The sequence below is a fragment of the Pollachius pollachius genome, assembly GCF_949987615.1.
Source record: "Pollachius pollachius genome assembly, chromosome: 14".
NCBI lineage: Eukaryota > Metazoa > Chordata > Actinopteri > Gadiformes > Gadidae > Pollachius > Pollachius pollachius.
This window is the reverse complement of record NC_136947.1, coordinates 22,967,069-22,988,886: the sequence shown is the minus strand read 5'-3', so window position 1 is coordinate 22,988,886 and position 21,818 is coordinate 22,967,069. Positions and strand designations below refer to the sequence as shown.

Sequence of the window (21,818 nt, the reverse complement as noted above, 5' to 3'; positions counted from 1 at the left end):
TGGATGCCGCCGGGTGTAGCTGATGTTCCTTCATAGGGGTTGGGGGAAGGACCAAGGGCAAGTGCCCCTCCAGGACAGAATGCCTCGCTGCTGTTGGTGGTGCCATGTTATCGTCCCCATTCCTGGTTCGTGTCCGAAGGGACGTTTGGGGAGGGAAAGAAATGGGACGCTTGCCGCCAGAGGCCCTCAATTCGCTTCTGAAGATTACCCGGGGAACCGCCTGCGTTCCGTTCTCTACCGCGCTATGAAGCTCGCTCAGGACGGCGTGGCAGTGGCCGCCGGGCGGGTGGACGTTTCGCGGCTTCTCGGCGATCGTCGGTCGGCCTTTCTTGGCCTGAGCCAGGGCAGCCTCCTCCTGGAACTTGGCCCTCAGAGCTTTGAAATTGATCGGTCCGTCCTTGAATAAATAACGCGTTATCGGTTATCGACTATCCATGTTGTTAGCATATCAGCAAAGGCTCAATGTGGTAGTTCGTATTGGAGTCTTCGCTAATTAGTCTCAATTAAATAAACATTATTGAGCCTTGAACAAGGAGCTGCAAAGCTCATGTATCAAACAGCAAATAGGCCTCCACGTGGAAGAATGGAGACAGCCTACTGTAAAGTATATATAAAGAGCTAGAATTAAACCATCTTATGTCGAATTCTGCTTATCGTTATAGCTATCTGTATATAAATAGCATTTCAACAAATTCGGCCGTAAAACGAAACGCAATCGTTTCATTCACTTTTTAACGTTACCTGTTCCATTGTTATTCTTTTTATCAACCAGAAATGACCTATTGCAAATAAATAGCAGCCTGGGGCTCGCCTTGGTGCTGCTACCTCTAAAGAAGCACGACACCTGAGCACATTTCTACGTGCACTTTCTCAAAGTGGGCGACGCAAACAATTCCAACGAGCCGCCGCGGAACCCACGTGGTCGAATGTGCGTGAAGGAACACGGGAGCGCGCTCAGCTCACAGTCATTCATTTTTTGAAATGTAATATTTTTGCTGAACTGTTTGCTTGAACACTACATTTATTTTGTTGAATGATCAACTTGTGTGTGTGTGTGTGTGTGTGTGTGTGTGTGTGTGTGTGTGTGTGTGTGTGTGTGTGTGTGTGTGTGTGAGTGAGTGAGTACAGACGAATCCCAATATTGACTTTCACAAAAATCAATCAATCAATGATTCACCCAGCCAGACATTGATATAAGACCACTCTAAATGATCACCAGCTGCATGGTTCCTCACCAAAGAAACATTCTGATGTGATATTCAACTCTCCACCAAATAACTCAACATGGTTCGATATTTCCAATTATTCCTTGGTGTATGCAGCCTATTTATTTCCTTCATCTCGTGTGTGCCGGGCAATAGGTATGCTATGACTTTATTTTCCTGACATTGCCACCGTAGGACATGCTAGCTGTTCAATTGATTGTGTGCTACATTTTTCTTTTGTGTATTTCCCTGTAGATCACAATTGGTCAGAAGATTGGTCCGATCGGTGGACAGGACGACACCCATCGACTGTAGGCTGGGGCGGTGGACCCCCTGGACCCCCTGTAACGCCTGCACGGAGGAAACGGTAACGGGGCTGCCAATCGATTCACTGATTTATTCTGGCTGTTGACCCCAGCATCCTTCTTCTGGAGGAAGATAACTCATTTTGGATTGCTTATCCATATTCCAAACAGAACTAAATTGAGCTGAAAGAGGATAAAAATCGACTATCTAAAATGTGTTTTTAGGCAACAGATAGGCAAAAACATACATTATATACAGTTTACAAACCAACGCAATGTTAAACAACGATCACTGTTGACAAAGTCAAGATACCATGACAACCTGGTGATCTATTTGATGACAAACAGGAGCTGAACTAAGGTGATCAATGACCCAATCAGCGCGCCTGCTCTGAGCTGATTAATAGGATCGTTGCGACACAGATCCAATTGACATTTTAATTGAACCTTTGTGACCTTTTTTTGGGTAAGTATACACAATCACATTCCTGAGATACTTGTATTCCCAAGGTGATCTCAAAGAAATGATTATCTCCTGTCCAACATTTATTGTCATTGTGAAACAGAGCTGCATATTGAACCAGACACTCACATCAAGGTACTGCTCTGCCTCTGCTAGGTACATCTGTATCTCATACAGTATGTTGCTATCAGTTTCATCCTCTCCACACCAGAGAGGAGGACAATTCCCAACATTAACTTGGATGGTGGCTGGTTTAAGCAGCCTGAACTGGCCGAGTCAGATTGGACCTTGGGGCTGGCAGGGGCTGCACACCTGCTGCACATTAAGTAATCAGTGTGCACAGGTAAAGCAACCGTCTCCAGGCTCCCTCAGGGAGCGATCGCCTGCTCGGCAACATCCCTCACCACTAGCCTACAATCTGACCCTATCCTGGTGCAGCTGTTTCATGGTTCTTGTTTTACTGCTGCTGTTGTCGTTGTTTTACCGTGTTGTATTTTCTGTCTAAGTGGCGGTTCCGCTTCCTGGACAAAGCGTCTCAGTTCGGCGGCGCCCCGTGCCACGCTGACGGCCAGCTGTGGGAGAGGCAGGCGTGTCCCCCTGGGAGCCTGGCCTGCATGGTGGCCGACGTCTGTGGAGAGGGCTTCACCTGTGACGAGACAGGCAAGAACACGCTCTCGCTGGGAAGGATGGGAGAGATCGAAGTATGCATGGGATTAGCTGCGTTCAGTTACATTGGATTCCATTCAAGGCTAAAAATATGACATCACCATAGCAACATTTTTGTCAGGACCAGTGCTGCCGGGGGAAGCAGAAATCAAAAGGATAGGATCCAAATGCCGACAAGTACTTGGAAAATGTAAAGAAAACGGCTTTTAATAAAGCTACTTAGGCATAAGAAAAATAACAAACCGACAAGGGAACAAAGGGAGTGAACTGTCTTATAATGGGAGTGAGGTGCAGGTGGGAAGATTGACAGGGTTGTGTGTGTGTGTGTGTGTGCGGGCGTCGTGTTTGGTTGTGTGTGTGTCCATCTGCCCGTGTGTGTGTGGGCATGGTGTTCGTGGTTCTAGATCGCTGCATCTCTCAGGACCTCCTGTGTAACGGCGAGAACGACTGCGGGGCTGGGACAGACGAGGAGACCTGTGAGGTGGTCAACCTCCGGCAGGACAAGTGCCCCACGCTGGGGCACATCCCCGGGGCAGAGCGGGCCATGCGGGGGTACAGCCATAGTGGAGCCCGGGTACAGCGGGTCAGAGGAGGGTACAGTCATAGTGGAGCCCGGGTACAGCGGGTCAGAGGAGGGTACAGCCCTTAAGAGAAGCAGTAGCTGAATGAAGCGGCCTCAGAAAGGCTCCCCTTGAGGGAGACTTCAGACACAATCACAAATAGACTGGGTTAAGCGTCAGGTGGAGTAAGAAATTGTATCTCTGCAGGATTCCTTTCCATAATGTTGTCAGATACTTGTAACAATGATCAGTCAGTTGCTAAAACAAGTACTTTGAGAGGATTTTGATTGACAGGGTGCTATTGCCCCTTAAGCCCCTCTAGAGCTATTACTTAATACTGGATCAATTACAAAAATAGTTGTCCACGTTAGTCACTTTGACCCGAAATTAACGGAAAATGGCGTCAAGGTTGAAAAACGGTGAAGAAATCCTTTAATGACGTGACTCTGAATTCAATGCAAGTTGCTTTGATGAGTGAGTGGATAAACGGACAGAGTGATTGAGAGACCAGCTTTGTCATACATGAAACATGCAGTGTTGGTAATAATACCGGTACCGTATGAACTTTTCACTACAACATTGAAAGTTTGAAACTGAACGTTAATTGTGTGCGTTTGCTACAGATACAATATATTGACGGGGGACTTCATGCTTCCTGTCCTCGACCATCAATACTTTGGAGGCCGGTGCGAATACGTCTATAACGGCGACTGGAGGAAATTCACCTACGACGCAATGTGTGAGAACCTCAGTTACAACAGTGAATTAAAGAACTTCAGAAAACCATACAACTACCACACCTATCGCTTTATGGTAGGCCTCCTACAAACCCCACTTTGCTTGTTTGCTTATTGTTTGTGTTAATAATCGGATTGATTCTGACATTTAAAACTTTGTTTGCAGGCCAAGGCGAGGGCGGAGGGTTCTTCCGAATACTATAGCAATGCCGTGAGCCTATTGAAAGCCAGGAAAACGCACAAATCCTTGAACTTCGGCTTCACGGTCGGAGTCTTCTACGTGAAGGCCGGGCTGCAAATGAGCTATGAGTCTGAGTTCCATAGCAATGTAACCAAGCACAACAGCGAGGTACGAGTATAAGTTTCACTGTCATTGACGTGTGTGATGTGATGTCTGGGGATTTTTAAAATAATCTACTGACTATCTGTATTGGATGATGAATATGGCATGAATTTATTGTGTCCCATCAACAAAACATTTTCTAAAAGGCAATATTCTCGTGGAATTTGCCAAACACTTTTTTTACTTAGCTAAATATCACTTTGTACGTCCAACATATGTAGTATGAAGTATTATTATTATAGACCGGCAAGACTTCAATCCATTTTTTTTTTCAGAATGTACAAACACATAACTATGATTGCTAACTTTACATTTCTTCAACTTCCAGAATCTGGGCTTTGTTAGGATTTGGTCCCAGGTGCAAACGGCCCAGTTCAAGCTGCGCAGCAGTGGGCTGATGCTGGACGAAGACATGCACCGGTCTCTCAAGGACCTCCCAGAGGAGTACGATGTCACCACGTACTTCCTGTTCCTCAACAACTACGGCACCCACTACGTCACTGAGGGCACCTTGGGAGGCACCATCGAGTACATCGTGGTGGTCAACAAAACGGCCATCGGCCACTCTAGTACGTGGCTTTCTTTTTGATTAAATTGTTGTTTGAGGATTGCAACACCTTGGCCAATCACTATTTCACAAAAAATGAACAATCCAAAATTGGACTAGATGGATGCCATGGTAAGAGGATAGGGGTTACACTCTAGGATGCAGACAGGTTAGGCTGTGGTAATGGGGGTTCGATGGCAGAATCCCATTAACTGTTGGTTGAATTTCAGAATCAGAATTTGGTTTATTAATAAGTAGGTGTAACGCATACAAGGTCATTTTCCTGATATTTGGTGCCGAGAAATATAAACATATAAAGAAGAAACGATATGGAATATATAATATATATAGAGGATGTCCGATTTTAGAATAAAATTAACTGCAAAGTTGTGCATGTTGATCCAACCCCTTAGTTATCCTGATGGCCAATTCACACTAGCTATACAACCATGAAACTGTGTGAAATAGACCCTCCAACTATCTCATCCGTATACATAAAACACATGTAAAAAACCAAGATGAATTAACAAAATAGTTTTTGACTATGACAATTGATATCAAGAGCTAGCTTCAGTTAGCTTTATACGGTTAATGTCAGGGACCCACATCAAGTGGTTGGCTGGATACGCAAGTCATTTCTATTATGTTCCTTTTAAAGGCACAGAAGGTAACAAATTGGCCGGCTGCTTTGGCGGTTCCTTTGGTATCGATGTCCCGGTGGTTGGTGGAGTGTCAGTTGGTGCGAAGATTGGCGGAAAGGTCTGCAGTAAATCAGCAAACTTGCACCAAGGTAAGATCTTTTTAGTTTGACATTGATTCTGTAGTCGTGTGCAAAAGTCCATCTCATATATTAGTGGGTTGTGCTTCATTGTAAAAGCTATGATGTAATCAGATTGAATATTATTAATTTAATGTTCTTTATTTGTATTAATAAATGTATTTATTCAGGACTCAATCTTTTATATCAAGGACAATGCATGCGGGAGGCTTTTAGACATTATAGATGCATATTTTCTTCCGTATTTGCCCTAGAAAAGGGTGCAGCCTCGGGTGACATCAAGGACATCATTGCACGGGTAAAAGGCGGTCTCACTGAAACGAAGGCCGACCTGCTGAAGACCAACGACCCGGAGAGCTTCAGGAAATGGGGAGCAAGCCTCCAGTACAGTCCGGCACTCATTGAGTATGAGGTGTGTGTGCGTGTGTGTGTCATCTAAAACCAATTTGTTGGTATAAGTTTGCCTTCGCCTTCAGGTGTGCGCCACTCTCTGACCACTTCCCCCCACGCCTCATCCAGACCATGCCCATCTACGAGCTGGTCCGCCTCAGCTCCGCTGCCGACTACTTGGGCAAGAAGTTGGTGCACCTGCGGAGAGCCTGGGACGAGTACCAGCTCCACTTCAGCGCCTGCCACTGTGCCCCCTGTCGGCACAACGGGGTCCCAGCCCTGCAGGGAACCTCCTGCAGCTGCATCTGCCGGGAGGGTTACCGGGGGGCCGCCTGTGAGGAGACGCAGAGGGCCGGTGAGGGGCTTGGGGGTCTTCTCTCTGGGGGTCTTCTCTCTGGGGGTCTTCTGTCTGGGGGTCTCCTCTCTGGGGGTCTTCTGTCTGGGGGTCTTGGTCCGAGAGGGGCTGGGGGTCTTCTGTCTGGGGGTCTTCTCTCTGGGGGTCTTCTCTCTGGGGTCTTCTGTCTGGGGGTCTTCTCTCTGGGGGTCTTCTCTCTGGGGGTCTTCTCTCTGGGGTCTTCTCTCTGGGGGTCTTCTGTCTGGGGGTCTTCTGTCTGGGGGTCTTCTCTCTGGGGGTCTTCTGTCTGGGGGTCTTCTCTCTGGGGGTCTTCTCTCTGGGGGTCTTCTGTCTGGGGGTCTTCTCTCTGGGGGTCTTCTCTCTGGGGGTCTTCTGTCTGAGGGTCTTCTCTCTGGGGGTCTTCTCCTCCACCTCCATAGTTTGGTAGATGAGTAAATGTCTCCTTCGACCAATGATAACGTTGTGTTAGTGATTGTGTTGACATGTTTTTTCCTTTTAATGGGGGCTTTTTGAACACCATGTCCGGGGCTGATGAGTAATGGGCTCGTCTCATCCACAGACAGGAGGACAGACGGCCAATGGTCCTGCTGGGGGGTGTGGTCTGGGTGCCAGGCGGGGAGAAAGACCCGAACAAGGAGCTGTGATAATCCAGCACCAGACAGGGGCGGAGCCAACTGCTTGGGCGGAGCCTCCCAGAGCCAGTGGTGTTGACATGTTGTCTCTGTTGAATGTTTCTCTTTAAGGTGCAATACAGGTGATGGGGCAAGAGAAAACTGGGGCCAACTGCATTTCTGTGTTTGACCTTTGTTTTTTTTTACTTTCCATGAATGAATCAGAATGTGAAGTTTTGCGTACTGACAGTAGCTCTGATCTATGCATTAATTACATGGAAGGACTCCAGGAAGGAGTTTAATGACTGCATCTCGGAGGCAATTTGAAGGGAGCATCAGCCAAGTATAGCCTTGAAATAAGTACAATAAATAAGACAAAAACTAAAAAAAGTTTCATTTTGCACCATTTATTGCACCAAAGTGTTTATTTATACTACACTGTAAATGGACCGTAGGTATCCTGACAGTGGTTCAACAAAATGAATATGAATCCCATGCCAACGATGGGTATTTCTCTGCCCTTCTGACTTTTCTGATGACGTGTCCACTGTAAGGGGTTCAGCACCCGGTGGACTCCTGTGGGAGTCCCCAGCAGTCCACGCCCCCGTTCCTCGCCGCGGGGTTGTTGCACAGGCGACTGCGGCTCTTAGTTCCCCCAGCACACACAGACCACGGCCCGAAGCAGCTCCAGCTGCCGTCGATGCCGATGGCTATGGGGTTCAAAAGGTCTCATGATGAGTTATGTCACATCCATTTCTGTGTTGAACATACATACGAATATTAAGATAACCAAATGTCAATGAGAATCTATGGTAAACATGCCAGTTGCCAAAAAAAAAGCTAGTTGATGTTTTTAGGTTTGCCTCTTTAAGTTACTTTACCTTTCTGCCTCTGAGTGATCTCACAGCCTCGACCCGAGTAGCCGTTAGGGCAAATACACTCGCACCTGGTGCCTGTTGAAGACCACAAGACACACCCGGAGGTCGATCTATCATCAGCACCACATGATTGCTCTCTTCTCTCAGTTATATCTTCATACATTGCAAGATAGAAAATCACTCAGAATGACATCAGTACAGGGTCTTGAACCTAAGACAGAATGACATCAGTACATGGTCCTGAACCTAAGACAGAATGACGTCAGTCCATGGTCCTGAACCTAAGACAAAATGACGTCAGTCCATGGTCCTGAACCTAAGACAGAATGACGTCAGTACATGGTCCTGAACCTAAGACAGAATGACGTCAGTACGTGGTCCTGAACCTAAGACAGAATGACGTCAGTACGTGGTCCTGAACCTAAGACAGAATGACGTCAGTACGTGGTCCTGAACCTAAGACAGAATGACGTCAGTACGTGGTCCTGAACCTAAGACAGAATGACGTCAGTACGTGGTCCTGAACCTAAGACAGAATGACGTCAGTACGTGGTCCTGAACCTAAGACAGAATGACGTCAGTACGTGGTCCTGAACCTAAGACAGAATGACGTCAGTACGTGGTCCTGAACCTAAGACAGAATGACGTCAGTACGTGGTCCTGAACCTAAGACAGAATGACGTCAGTACGTGGTCCTGAACCTAAGACAGAATGACGTCAGTACAGGGTCCTGAACCTAAGACAGAATGACGTCAGTACATGGTCCTGAACCTAAGACAGAATGACGTCAGTCCATGGTCCTGAACCTAAGACAGAAAGACGTCAGTCCATGGTCCTGAACCTAAGACAGAATGACGTCAGTACGTGGTCCTGAACCTAAGACAGAATGACGTCAGTACGTGGTCCTGAACCTAAGACAGAATGACGTCAGTACGTGGTCCTGAACCTAAGACAGAATGACGTCAGTACGTGGTCCTGAACCTAAGACAGAATGACGTCAGTACGTGGTCCTGAACCTAAGACAGAATGACGTCAGTACGTGGTCCTGAACCTAAGACAGAATGACGTCAGTACGTGGTCCTGAACCTAAGACAGAATGACGTCAGTACATGGTCCTGAACCTAAGACAGAATGACGTCAGTACAGGGTCCTGAACCTAAGACAGAATGACGTCAGTACATGGTCCTGAACCTAAGACAGAATGACGTCAGTCCATGGTCCTGAACCTAAGACAGAAAGAAGTCAGTCCATGGTCCTGAACCTAAGACAGAATGACGTCAGTACATGGTCCTGAACCTAAGACAGAATGACGTCAGTACATGGTCCTGAACCTAAGACAGAATGACGTCAGTACATGGTCCTGAACCTAAGACAGAATGACGTCAGTCCATGGTCCTGAACCTAAGACAGAATGACGTCAGTACATGGTCCTGAACCTAAGACAGAATGACGTCAGTACAGGGTCCTGAACCTAAGACAGAATGACGTCAGTCCATGGTCCTGAACCTAAGACAGAATGACGTCAGTACATGGTCCTGAACCTAAGACAGAATGACGTCAGTACAGGGTCCTGAACCTAAGACAGAATGACGTCAGTCCATGGTCCTGAACCTAAGACAGAATGACGTCAGTCCATGGTCCTGAACCTAAGACAGAAAGAAGTCAGTCCATGGTCCTGAACCTAAGACAGAATGACGTCAGTACATGGTCCTGAACCTAAGACAGAATGACGTCAGTACGTGGTCCTGAACCTAAGACAGAATGACGTCAGTACGTGGTCCTGAACCTAAGACAGAATGACGTCAGTACGTGGTCCTGAACCTAAGACAGAATGACGTCAGTACGTGGTCCTGAACCTAAGACAGAATGACGTCAGTACGTGGTCCTGAACCTAAGACAGAATGACGTCAGTACGTGGTCCTGAACCTAAGACAGAATGACGTCAGTACGTGGTCCTGAACCTAAGACAGAATGACGTCAGTACGTGGTCCTGAACCTAAGACAGAATGACGTCAGTACGTGGTCCTGAACCTAAGACAGAATGACGTCAGTACGTGGTCCTGAACCTAAGACAGAATGACGTCAGTACAGGGTCCTGAACCTAAGACAGAATGACGTCAGTACATGGTCCTGAACCTAAGACAGAATGACGTCAGTCCATGGTCCTGAACCTAAGACAGAAAGAAGTCAGTCCATGGTCCTGAACCTAAGACAGAATGACGTCAGTACGTGGTCCTGAACCTAAGACAGAATGACGTCAGTACGTGGTCCTGAACCTAAGACAGAATGACGTCAGTACGTGGTCCTGAACCTAAGACAGAATGACGTCAGTACGTGGTCCTGAACCTAAGACAGAATGACGTCAGTACGTGGTCCTGAACCTAAGACAGAATGACGTCAGTACATGGTCCTGAACCTAAGACAGAATGACGTCAGTCCATGGTCCTGAACCTAAGACAGAATGACGTCAGTACATGGTCCTGAACCTAAGACAGAATGACGTCAGTACAGGGTCCTGAACCTAAGACAGAATGACGTCAGTCCATGGTCCTGAACCTAAGACAGAATGACGTCAGTACATGGTCCTGAACCTAAGACAGAATGACGTCAGTACAGGGTCCTGAACCTAAGACAGAATGACGTCAGTCCATGGTCCTGAACCTAAGACAGAATGACGTCAGTACATGGTCCTGAACCTAAGACAGAATGACGTCAGTACAGGGTCCTGAACCTAAGACAGAATGACGTCAGTACGTGGTCCTGAACCTAAGACAGAATGACGTCAGTACGTGGTCCTGAACCTAAGACAGAATGACGTCAGTACATGGTCCTGAACCTAAGACAGAAAGACGTCAGTCCATGGTCCTGAACCTAAGACAGAATGACGTCAGTACATGGTCCTGAACCTAAGACAGAATGACGTCAGTACATGGTCCTGAACCTAAGACAGAATGACGTCAGTACGTGGTCCTGAACCTAAGACAGAATGACGTCAGTACGTGGTCCTGAACCTAAGACAGAATGACGTCAGTACGTGGTCCTGAACCTAAGACAGAATGACGTCAGTACGTGGTCCTGAACCTAAGACAGAATGACGTCAGTACGTGGTCCTGAACCTAAGACAGAATGACGTCAGTACAGGGTCCTGAACCTAAGACAGAATGACGTCAGTACATGGTCCTGAACCTAAGACAGAATGACGTCAGTCCATGGTCCTGAACCTAAGACAGAAAGTAGTCAGTCCATGGTCCTGAACCTAAGACAGAATGACGTCAGTACATGGTCCTGAACCTAAGACAGAATGACGTCAGTACATGGTCCTGAACCTAAGACAGAATGACGTCAGTACATGGTCCTGAACCTAAGACAGAATGACGTCAGTCCATGGTCCTGAACCTAAGACAGAATGACGTCAGTACATGGTCCTGAACCTAAGACAGAATGACGTCAGTACAGGGTCCTGAACCTAAGACAGAATGACGTCAGTCCATGGTCCTGAACCTAAGACAGAATGACGTCAGTACATGGTCCTGAACCTAAGACAGAATGACGTCAGTACAGGGTCCTGAACCTAAGACAGACTTCTCTCTGGCAGAGGGCCTAGGTGATGTCTGACCTTTGAGGATGGCTATCCCGTTGTTTTGGCAGGGGGAGCACCTGCAGGCGCTGTTCTCGTCCAGGTACTCCATCAGGGCTCTGCGGAGGTTCATCTTCAGGCGATCAGAGCCCACAAAGTCCCTGGAGGTCACCAGTTCATACAGCGGTCGCGTCTGGGTAAGGGACATATATTTCATATATTTTGATCATCTATTTCAATAGGATATCGGTCTCATTTTGTTTTGGTTCTAAACATTTTTTCAAATTGAAGGAAAGTTTTAGTTTTTTGACTTGGACCGTTTAGTTTAACTGAGTTGTCGAGGGAAGTTGAATACAGCAAGGGTTCCCTAAACACACAGAAGAAGGGGAGACGCCCTAGCACATGGTGCTGTGGCGGGATTGTCTAAGAAGACAGCCGAGGGGCAGAGGGTCTCGTGAGAGGACAGTGATGGACAGATGGAGTGACTGCTTGGAGTTTCCCTTGTGGTTTCAGACTCCTTTCGTGAGTACGGAAAGAACATTTTCTGAATTCCATAGTGAGCTCCAATAAGCGCGCCATCAACCGCTTTTGACTCTTATAAACCCGGGGTACTTTGTTAATGTCTTTCCTTTTAGATGTTTGACTGATGTGTTTTTGGACAATAAATCCACAAATATATTTAAAGGAATATAGGGATCCTATGGTCTTTTGGTTTCGGGTAAATGTATATTGGGTTGGCTGTGTTAGTTATTGAGTGCATGGGAGAAGATTTTTACGACAGTATAGCAATTAAAGCTACCTGAGGCCTCTCATTTACCCTAGCGAGAGTAATTACTAAACATGTCATTCAATAGTAGATCTCATCTAGGCTCCTCCCATGCAAATAGGGTAAAGCTAAGGACCCTATTCGAGTTTAAGGCCATTGTCTGAGAGGGCTGCACAATGAATAATGAGTTTTTAAAAGGGAGAAATTCCTCTTTTAGTAGGAGGGGTCTGTTCACTCCGGCTAAACACACTTTACCAGAGTGGTGTTTTTCTCTTTGCTTCACCCTTGCTCATGCGAGTATGACGTTTTGATCACATTTGACAGCACCCTTCGCACTTGCTCTTATATTATTTTGGGAATGTCCTGAGCTGAAGTTATCATGCTGAAACTGAGTTTACTTACCGTTTAAAGATACCTGAAGGACCATAAATCAAAGACTTTGTGTGAGTGTGTGAGTGTGTGAGTGAGTGAGTGAGTGAGTGAGTGAGTGTGTGAGTGAGTGAGTGAGTGAGTGAGTGAGTGTGTGAGTGAGTGAGTGAGTGAGTGAGTGAGTGAGTGTGTGAGTGAGTGAGTGAGTGTGTGTGTGAGTGAGTGAGTGAGTGAGTGTGTGAGTGTGTGAGTGAGTGAGTGAGTGAGTGAGTGAGTGAGTGTGTGAGTGAGTGTGTGAGTGAGTGAGTGAGTGAGTGAGTGAGTGAGTGAGTGAAAGAGAGAGGCAGAGCAAGCCCCCCCCCCCCCCCCCCACCGTTCTGCGGAGGAATTCAGGGTTGTAGTAGACGCCATCGCCCCACAACCTCATCAGATCCGGGGTAGGGACGTTCTTGGACGCCAGCGCAGAGATGGATTCACTGCTCCCGCCCCTCACCACGGCAAAGAAGTCCTCCACTACACTTTCCGTCCCTGTGTCCTCTGGGAGGAGAAGGAGTGGTTGATAAGCAGCATACAAAGGATTCAATTCGTTTTGATTTTCTTGCATGCGCAAGAAGTGTCTAAAATACGAGTATGCTTCCCACTTTAGTCTAGTGGTTTAAGGTGTTTGACGCCCAGTCCAAAATGGAACTTGGTTATTCCCAGTCCGTAATCCTGCCACAAAAGCTCTGACTTTAGAGGGGTTTCTGCTTAAAAGCCACACATTTGAACCTAGTACCAAAAGGCACTGGGTTCAATTCTTTAATTTGGCTGTGTACCAGTAGGCATCCTTGAGGAAGATGCCTCATCTAATCTTCCCAAAGTCACTCTGGAGTCATTGAATCTTGAAGTCAATTTGCATAAAAGTATCTCTAAATTACTAAATTGTGCACAACACAATTTCAAACCCTGTAACGACCCTTCTACCCTGTAACGATGATCAGAACGTATCATTGTATACACAGCAAAATCATGGTGAAACCTTTTGATTCAAAGGTTTCAGAACTGTATGGTTTGTTAAAAACAAAATAAACTCACGTCCAATTTCTTTGAGCAGGCCGTCACATCCTCCACCTTGCATACTTGCAGATACATAGACGCCTTGTATGTTTGCTCCAATATTAAACCCCAACTGCACACAGTTCTTGTAATCTTCCAAACTGTAATCTATCAAACAAAGAGAATATGTTGAGATCTGCTGGCAAACCCAAGCCCCAGGTAGTGGCTTGGGATGTAGCTGCACCTATAGCTGTATCATTTCTACACCGTCTTCCTGCTGTCTTCCTATGGGGGGGGGGGGAAGCAGCTGAAAGCAGCAGAGAGGTGGTGGTTAGGGTCAAACTGTCTTCTGGCTTTAAATGCATTACTCTTAATGGTATTAGCAGTAATGACGGCTGAATGACCTGATTTTGCCAGCTCCTCTTTGTTCAGCACAAGGACGTACTCATACTCCCCTCCCAGACCTGCCTCCGAGATGTAGTGGGTGCCATAGTCCATGAAGATCTGCCGCAACTCGCCGTAGACATAGGTCTGAGGCAGGGAGTGCAGCCGCGTCAGGAACTCATGGTGCAGGACCAGGTTTTCTGCCTTCAATATGTACTGGGCCAGCTCCAGTTCAGCCTTGGCACGTACAAAGCTGTTGGTCTAGAAGACAAGCATGCAGTGAATTACCCAGTAAAAGACTGGTTTTGTATTCACAAAAGTACAACACAAAAGATGATTAAATTCAAAATGTAATTGTATCCATCTCTCAAGGGTCAATTTACTGCAAGTCGTTTGGACTAGAATTTCTAGTGTAATTCGGCATGGTTTTAAATGCTACATTTACCCTCACACCGACAATGTAATATATTTATTTGCATTTCAGAGACACAGTCATAGAAAGAGGTTAAGAGTGAGAAACATAAATAAGGTCACCTGTCCAGACACACGACGAATTTTCTTCACTGACTTGGAGTACTTCTCATTGGAATAGTTGAAGCCAAACTCCGCCACCCCTGGTAGGCTGAAGCCAAACGAGATGGTGGTTTTGCTTCTTCGCTCTTTGCTGGAGTACTCAGAGAAATCGGAGTACGATTCAAAATGCTTGGATGAGTAATCGTACGAGCCCTTTGGCTGCAGGGGAGATCGCACGAAAAAGAAGTAAGATTCACATTCATCTGCAACTGCCCAGAGATCCCACATTCTCCAAACTATGTGTTCATTGCCATTGAGCACAGTGTGTCCGTGGCCTGAATGTGTCTGAGGCCTGGATTCTCGTGCATCCAGCCCAAGCAAGATTGGGCTGGATGGCCTGAATGTGTATGAGGCCTGAATTCTCGTGCATCCAGCCCAAGCAAGATTGTGATGAATAAGCAATGTGGAATTGGGATGGATGGGAGGGCTGCCTCTGCATTATTAAATACGTTGATATTCTGACCACAATCTTCAGGGTTTGTAGCCGACCATGTCTGTTCTATGTAACTATTCGTTGGTGTGATATCTAAATGTATGATGAATTAGTTGAATAATCTCTAAAAGAAGACCTTTGAGGATTCACACTGATGTAACCCCAAGTCGATTAAGCTTCATGTAGAGCGTTCTACAATTGAAACAGCTGGTACAATAAAGTTCAAGGAAAACCTCTGGAGATTAGCACAAAGTATGACAAAGAGTGGATTGACGAAATATTGGAATGCATCCATAAAATATATAGGCTACCTGCATGGTATACTGCTGCAAGTTGTACGGTTTCCTGAACCGCGTGTTCTGGATGTAGTGAGGCAGGCAGCTGCCTTCGTAATACCTGTTATCCAGCACTACCCCTTCTAGCTGGCTGTTCAGGATGTTGATGCTGAGAGAGAGAGAGAGAAAGAGAGAGAGAGGTTATATATGTAACCATTATATATAATGGTTACATAAATAAATGTAATTCCTAATATAGGCATGTAAACGGCTAAAGAATACATGTTACATTTATTCATATAAATAATCCCCTGCAATGACTGGTATCTTGCTTAAGGACAATGTCAAGACATTCACCAACAATGGTGGATGATGATGATAATACTGTAATAACAATAAGAGTAAACACCGGCATGACCTGGAATATGACCCACCCCTTGGCAAGGTCCTCTATGCCCCAGTACTCGTCTGCCTCCTGATTGCAGGGCTTATTCACACTGCCACAGCCCTTCTCATCGGACCAGTCCCCGCAGTCGTCGTCCCCGTTACACTGCAGAGACTCATGGATGCAGCGTCCTAGGGTGGGGGCATGGGGACACCCAATGGGTGGCACTCAACGGCTGCATGTTGTAACGGAATAGGCATTTGAAAAGTTGCCAGGAAGCAAGAAGTCGAGAGAAAGTTTTCTTTACTGACAACAATGATTTGAAGACCAGAGAGATTCTGTCTGCTCAGGTTTAGGCCCTGCACTTCTTTTACGGTGCGTATAAAATAGTGTTTACACCCTATGGTACTAGCGACCAGGCGCTTTCTGTGGACACCATGGGGTCTTCATTTTGAAGAAATATGTACGCTAAGCTAGGGCGAGAGGAAAACATTCATTGGAATTGTGCCATTAATTAGGGTAACGTTTGCGCCTATTATTTCTGTAACGTTTTTTTTTTCTAAGTCATACTGCAGCCTATACCGTAAAAAAAAACAACTCTTGAAATTGTCAGGTATGGTTACCAATAACCTCCTCCACGCATGAACTCAAATTTGTGGTACTGCACCCAAAGGTGGCGCTATTGTAAAAAATCATGAATTAGGCTTATTTCTCCTCACCAGATTGACCTGGACTCAAAATTCTTTCTGAATATTAATCTCTAGAATCAGACACATTAATACGGGTCTTATGCCCTAAAAATGTATACTTTTCCCACAATTTCATATTAAAGCTAAACATGATAAAAAGATTCACAGGCTACAAAAATAATCAAAAATTCACCAAAATCACCACATAAAATATTTAGACCAAGCTTTACGAAAATCATCGAACAGAATTTGTTTTATTTAGTTCCATTATATAGAAATATTGGTCAATAAAGTTGGAGCAGTTAGCCCATTTTTATTATATGACCATTTTGTTATTGTATAAAAAACACATGACTATTATCAGGTGGATACCAATACCCCTCACTACTAATAAACCCAAATTGTGGTACTGCACCCAAAGCTGGCTCTATTTAAAACTATTATGAACTAGCCTTATTTCTCCTTACTAGACTGACCTGGACTAAAAATTCTTTCAACATATTAATCTCTAAAATCAGATGCATCTTTTTCACCCTGGTCTTCTGCTCTAAAAATGTTTACTTTTTCCCACAATTTCATAGAAGAGCCAAACGTCCATTAACAGTGCAAATTTTTAGATCTGTAATCTTTTAAGAAAGCCCTTAATTCTCTTGCGAAATGTGTGCTTGGAGTTTTCTTGATGTTGTGCGCTTATCAATCGACATTTTCACCATGTGAATGAGGCGTCATGCAGTTCAGGAATGTCAGTGGCTCAACAGTATAATGCTGTGTACTGGTGATCCTTACGTTGAGAGTTTGAATCCTGATTAGAGCATTATGAACAAGCTGAACATGCCATTCTGTCTTTGCCACTCATTTAAGAAACACAACATTGAACAGCACCTGAAATTCATGAGGTTATCAACATTCTGGCTCATTAGTTTCCAAGAATCTGACTGCCAAGACATAGTATGGCATTAAGGGGAACTTCTTCATTAACCATTTTTCCTTCATAATTAACTCTGTCATATTTATATTTCTTCCGTTAGTGTTCTTGACTACAAATGTTTAATATCCCCAGAATTTCAAAGATTTTTCATGTATTTGCTTTTGAGAAAGACCTTAATTCAATTGTGAAATGTGTGCTTGGAGTTTTCTGGATGTTATATGCTTATCAATAGACATTTTGACCATGTGAATGAGGCCGCAGTTCAGGTTTGTCAGTGGCTCAATGGGATAATGACTTGTACAGGAGATCCGTAGGTTGAGATTTCAAGTCCTCATCATAGCATCATGATCAAGCTGAACATGACATTCGGTCATTGCTTTGCAGCTCACTTGAAAGCCGAGGCACAGTATTACATTAAGTGGAACATCTTCATCATCTTTCCTTCATAATTATATGTCCTATTTATATAGCTTCCATTAGGGTGTTCTTGACTTTTAATTTTGCTCGGACCCCGTTAATCACCGCTCGCGGTTATAATTCCAATTTGATTTTTCAGTTTTAAGTATAAGACTGAAAGTACCAAAATAAAAGGACTGCATGCCAAACAGGTAACTGACGTCATTGCGTAATAAAAAGCTTACATTAAGACAATACTTTTCGTACCGGGATGTAATAACACAAGTCCTAAATAGTTTTTGGTCTCTCGGCGTTGACTAGCGTACGTATTTCTTTAGAGATCCGGTCTCATGGGAAGCGGAAGAGGAGGGGTCACAATAAGAAGTGCACTAGTGGAACACGTTGAACTCCTTATGTGTTTGTCTTCTTAGTGTGTGTCACTGGTAAATGGCTTGATTATGACTTGTTAATGACGTGTCAAGGACATGTTATTGCCTTTTCAATAACTTGTAAATGACTCGTCAATGACTTGTCAATGCGTGTGTCATCTTTGGTTCCGATAGGTCAGCCTACAGTGGAGCTACCTGTGGAGGCGCACAGGAAGCCCCCACAGGGAGGAATGTTGCTACAGGTGTAGCGCGGAGAGACGCTGCAAGCCTCCTCCTCCCTGCCATGGAAGTTGCACGGCTCCCCCCCGAACTGGGAGGGGAGCTGGAGTCTGGCGAAGCGGTACTGAGGGAAGGGAGAGGCAGGAATAAATGAAGAGAGAGACATTGAGGTGATGATCCCGGAGTCATGGGATGATTGTTTTTGAAGCACACACTCCTGTCCAGAGAACTACAACAAAGCGATTCTCTCTCATTGTCAAGGCCGAGGTCAGGAATAGCAGCATCCTTATAAACTAGATTAGACATGTCAGCAGCAGATCAGAAGAAACATGGGTGGAATTAGCTTTAGTGTCCAGCATATGGCTTGATAGTAAGTAGATACAGTGGGGCAAAAAAGTATTTAGTCAGCCACCAATTGTGCAAGTTCTCCCACTTAATAAGATGAGAGAGGCCTGTAATTTTCATCATAGGTATACCTCAGCTATGAGAGACAAAATGAAAAAAAAAATCTAGAAAATCACATTGTCTGATTTTTAAAGAATTTATTTGCAAATTATGGTGGAAAATAAGTATTTGGTCAATAACAAAAGGTCATCTCAATACTTTGTTACATGCCCTTTGTTGGCAATGACAGAGGTCAAACGTTTTCTGTAAGTCTTTACAAGGTTTTCACACACTGCTGCTGGTATTTTGGCCCATTCCTCCATGCAGATCTCCTCTAGAGCAGTGATGTTTTTGGGCCTTTGCTGGGCAACACGGACTTTCAACTCCCTCCAAAGATTTTCTATGGGGTTGAGATCTGGAGACTGGCTAGGCCACTCCAGGACCTTGAAATGCTTCTTAAGAAGCCACTCCTTCGTTGCCCGGGCGGTGTGTTTGGGGTCATTGTCATGCTGAAAGACCCAGCCACGTTTCATCTTCAGTGCCCTTGCTGATGGAAGGAGGTTTTCACTCAAAATCTCACGATACATGGCCCCATTCATTCTTTCCGTCACACGGATCAGACGTCCTGGTCCCTTGGCAGAAAAACAGCCCCAAAGCATGATGTTTCCACCCCCATGCTTCACTGTAGGTATGGTGTTCTTTGGATGCAACTCAGCATTCTTTCTCCTCCAAACACGACGAGTTGAGTTTTTACCAAAAAGTTCTATTTTGGTTTCATCTGACCATATGACATTCTCCCAATCCTGTTCTGGATCATCCAAATGCTCTCTAGCAAACTTCAAACGGGCCCGGACATGCACTGGCTTTAGCAGGGGGACACGTCTGGCACTGCAGGATTTGAGTCCCTGGCGGCGTAGTGTGTTAGTGATGGTAGCCTTTGTTACTTTGGTCCCAGCTCTCTGGAGGTGATTCACTAGGTCCCCCCGTGTGGTTCTGGGATTTTTGTTCACCGTTCTTGTGATCATTTTGACCCCACAGGGTGAGATCTTGCGTGGAGCCCCAGATCGAGGGAGATTATCAGTGGTCTTGTATGCATTCCATCTCCTAATAATTGCTCCCACAGTTGATTTCTTCACACCAAGCTGCTTACCTATTGCAGATTCAGACTTCCCAGCCTGGTGCAGGTCTACAATTGTGTTTCTGGTGTCCTTTGACAGCTCTTTGGTCTTGGTCATAGTGGAGTTTGGAGTGTGACTGTTTGAGGTTGTGGACAGGTGTCTTTTATACTGATAAGGAGTTCAAACAGGTGCCATTAATACAGGTAACAAGTGGAGGACAGAGGAGCCTCTTAAAGAAGAAGTTACAGGTCTGTGACAGCCAGAAATCTTGCTGGTTTGTAGGTGACCAAATACTTATTTTCCACCATAATTTGCAAATAAATTCTTAAAAAATCAGACAATGTGATTTTCTGGATTTTTTTTTTCATTTTGTCTCTCATAGCTGAGGTTTACCTATGATGAAAATTACAGGCCTCTCTCGTCTTTTTAAGTGGGAGAACTTGCACAATTGGTGGCTGACTAAATACTTTTTTGCCCCACTGTATATAATCACATTTATTAGGATTTGGGGAATGTATAGTTGTAGTCGGTCTCTGCCTTACCCTCTTCTTCTGGCAGGTATCACAGCGTGTCCATGTGCTCCACTCTGAGAGCACACAGTCCACGGGTTGAACTATGACCCCGGGATGTGCTGCGCGCACCTCACGAACACTCAGCCCTTCACTGCTGGCGTCACTGCAGTAGATACAGCACAAGGATGAAACCAAGACCCAAAGGTAACTGATTGCCTGTCAATCAATGTCTTGATTAATTTCATAACATATTGGGCTATGTGCTTGTTTGACTGAGAAATACTGGTCAGATCTTTAAATAGTTAAATAAATAGAAGAATACATACATTGAGAGGGCTCAATTAAAAAAAACAAAAAAACAAATGAAACAAATTACCTCCCCCCCACAAGACACTTATAAACATTTAAACACATGAAAGCATTGTAAATTTGGTTCTCAAGATAGTATACCTGTTTGTGTTTCATCAAGTTTATATTTGTACATTTGCATTGTTTTTTATTGGATTTATTGCTTTATAAACTTACTTAATCTGGTTCTACTAAAACCTCTCTGTCTTTGCTGCATGCTACTTAACTTTATTGATGTCATATAATGATCCAGGTACTCATCAGATGCTGTGCTATAGGGCCACCGACTCATAATGCACCAGGTGCTATTCAATCTAAAACACCAAATGTATTTTACATTTACATTTACATTTAGGGCATTTAGCAGACGCTTTTATCCAATTTCAGGAGGTATTTCAGTATTTCAGGAGGAAATTTAACATTCAACTTGTGCTGTGTTCTAGCTGTATTCACTCCAACCAAGTAGTATCCACATTATATATATTTTCAGAAATATATATAATATTTTTGCTCAATACAATATTAGGCCTGCAGCTGTCCGGTTCTATAACAAAACAAGAGCGCAGTGGAATACCTTGTGAGCAGCTTCACGGTGAAAGACACCAGGAGAAGACAGCATTGCCTGTTCAGTTCAGCGCTCCACATTATGTCCTAGAGCGTTGGCTGGTGGGTTGTGACTAGAGTACCAGCTGCTTTGCACCGTGTGTACGTGTGCAAACACATTGACCAATACAGGTCAGATCGTTCATAATGTGGACTTACTTTAGCCTTTAGGCCCCAGGAAGCAGGTTGGAATATGTGTGTGTTAAGTGGGAAAAAAATGTTTATGTCTGTCTAACCAAAATGTTGATTATTACTATTTGTGGTATTATCATTAATGATACGATGACTAACGATACATTAACATATCCTTAAGGATACATTTAGTGGCTATAGAATGATTGACTCCCAGACAAAGGGGAATAGGTTTGATTCCCACAGTCAGATCTATCTTCTTGAGCTGGATGTCCTCACCCCAGACCTGCTCCTCAATGAGGTAGGCTTATCTGAATTAACTGTAAGTAGCTTTGGAAAAGTCAGCTGAATTGCTAGATTTATTACGTTTTTTTTGGGGCCAAACTTAAAGAATCAGGTTTATTCATAAAAAGCTTATTCTACACACACAGACACACACACACACACACACACACACACACACAC

At 44.8% G+C, this 21,818-nt stretch overlaps 2 protein-coding genes across 2 annotated transcripts; one reads left to right on the top strand and one right to left on the bottom strand.

Moving 5' to 3' along the window:
* Window positions 1–1,284: 1,284 nt before the first annotated feature.
* c8a (complement component 8, alpha polypeptide) lies at window positions 1,285–7,060 on the top strand (the record flags this gene model as incomplete). Its single annotated transcript, XM_079751430.1, has 11 exons — window positions 1,285–1,361; window positions 1,461–1,572; window positions 2,480–2,633; window positions 3,044–3,191; window positions 3,823–4,012; window positions 4,103–4,285; window positions 4,608–4,848; window positions 5,485–5,616; window positions 5,859–6,016; window positions 6,124–6,349; window positions 6,909–7,060. The coding sequence occupies 11 exons, from the start codon at window positions 1,285–1,287 to the stop codon at window positions 7,058–7,060; spliced, it is 1,773 nt and encodes a 590-aa protein (XP_079607556.1).
* A 458-nt stretch (window positions 7,061–7,518) lies between these two features.
* On the bottom strand, window positions 7,519–21,263 carry c8b (complement component 8, beta polypeptide; the record flags this gene model as incomplete). The annotated part of the gene is made up of 12 exons (XM_079750689.1): window positions 7,519–7,670; window positions 7,842–7,913; window positions 11,455–11,608; window positions 12,924–13,087; window positions 13,625–13,753; window positions 13,990–14,230; window positions 14,504–14,701; window positions 15,287–15,419; window positions 15,685–15,826; window positions 18,233–18,380; window positions 20,301–20,433; window positions 21,175–21,263. 12 exons carry the CDS (start codon window positions 21,261–21,263, stop codon window positions 7,519–7,521), a joined length of 1,755 nt encoding a protein of 584 aa, XP_079606815.1.
* Between the last annotated feature and the right edge of the window lie 555 nt (window positions 21,264–21,818).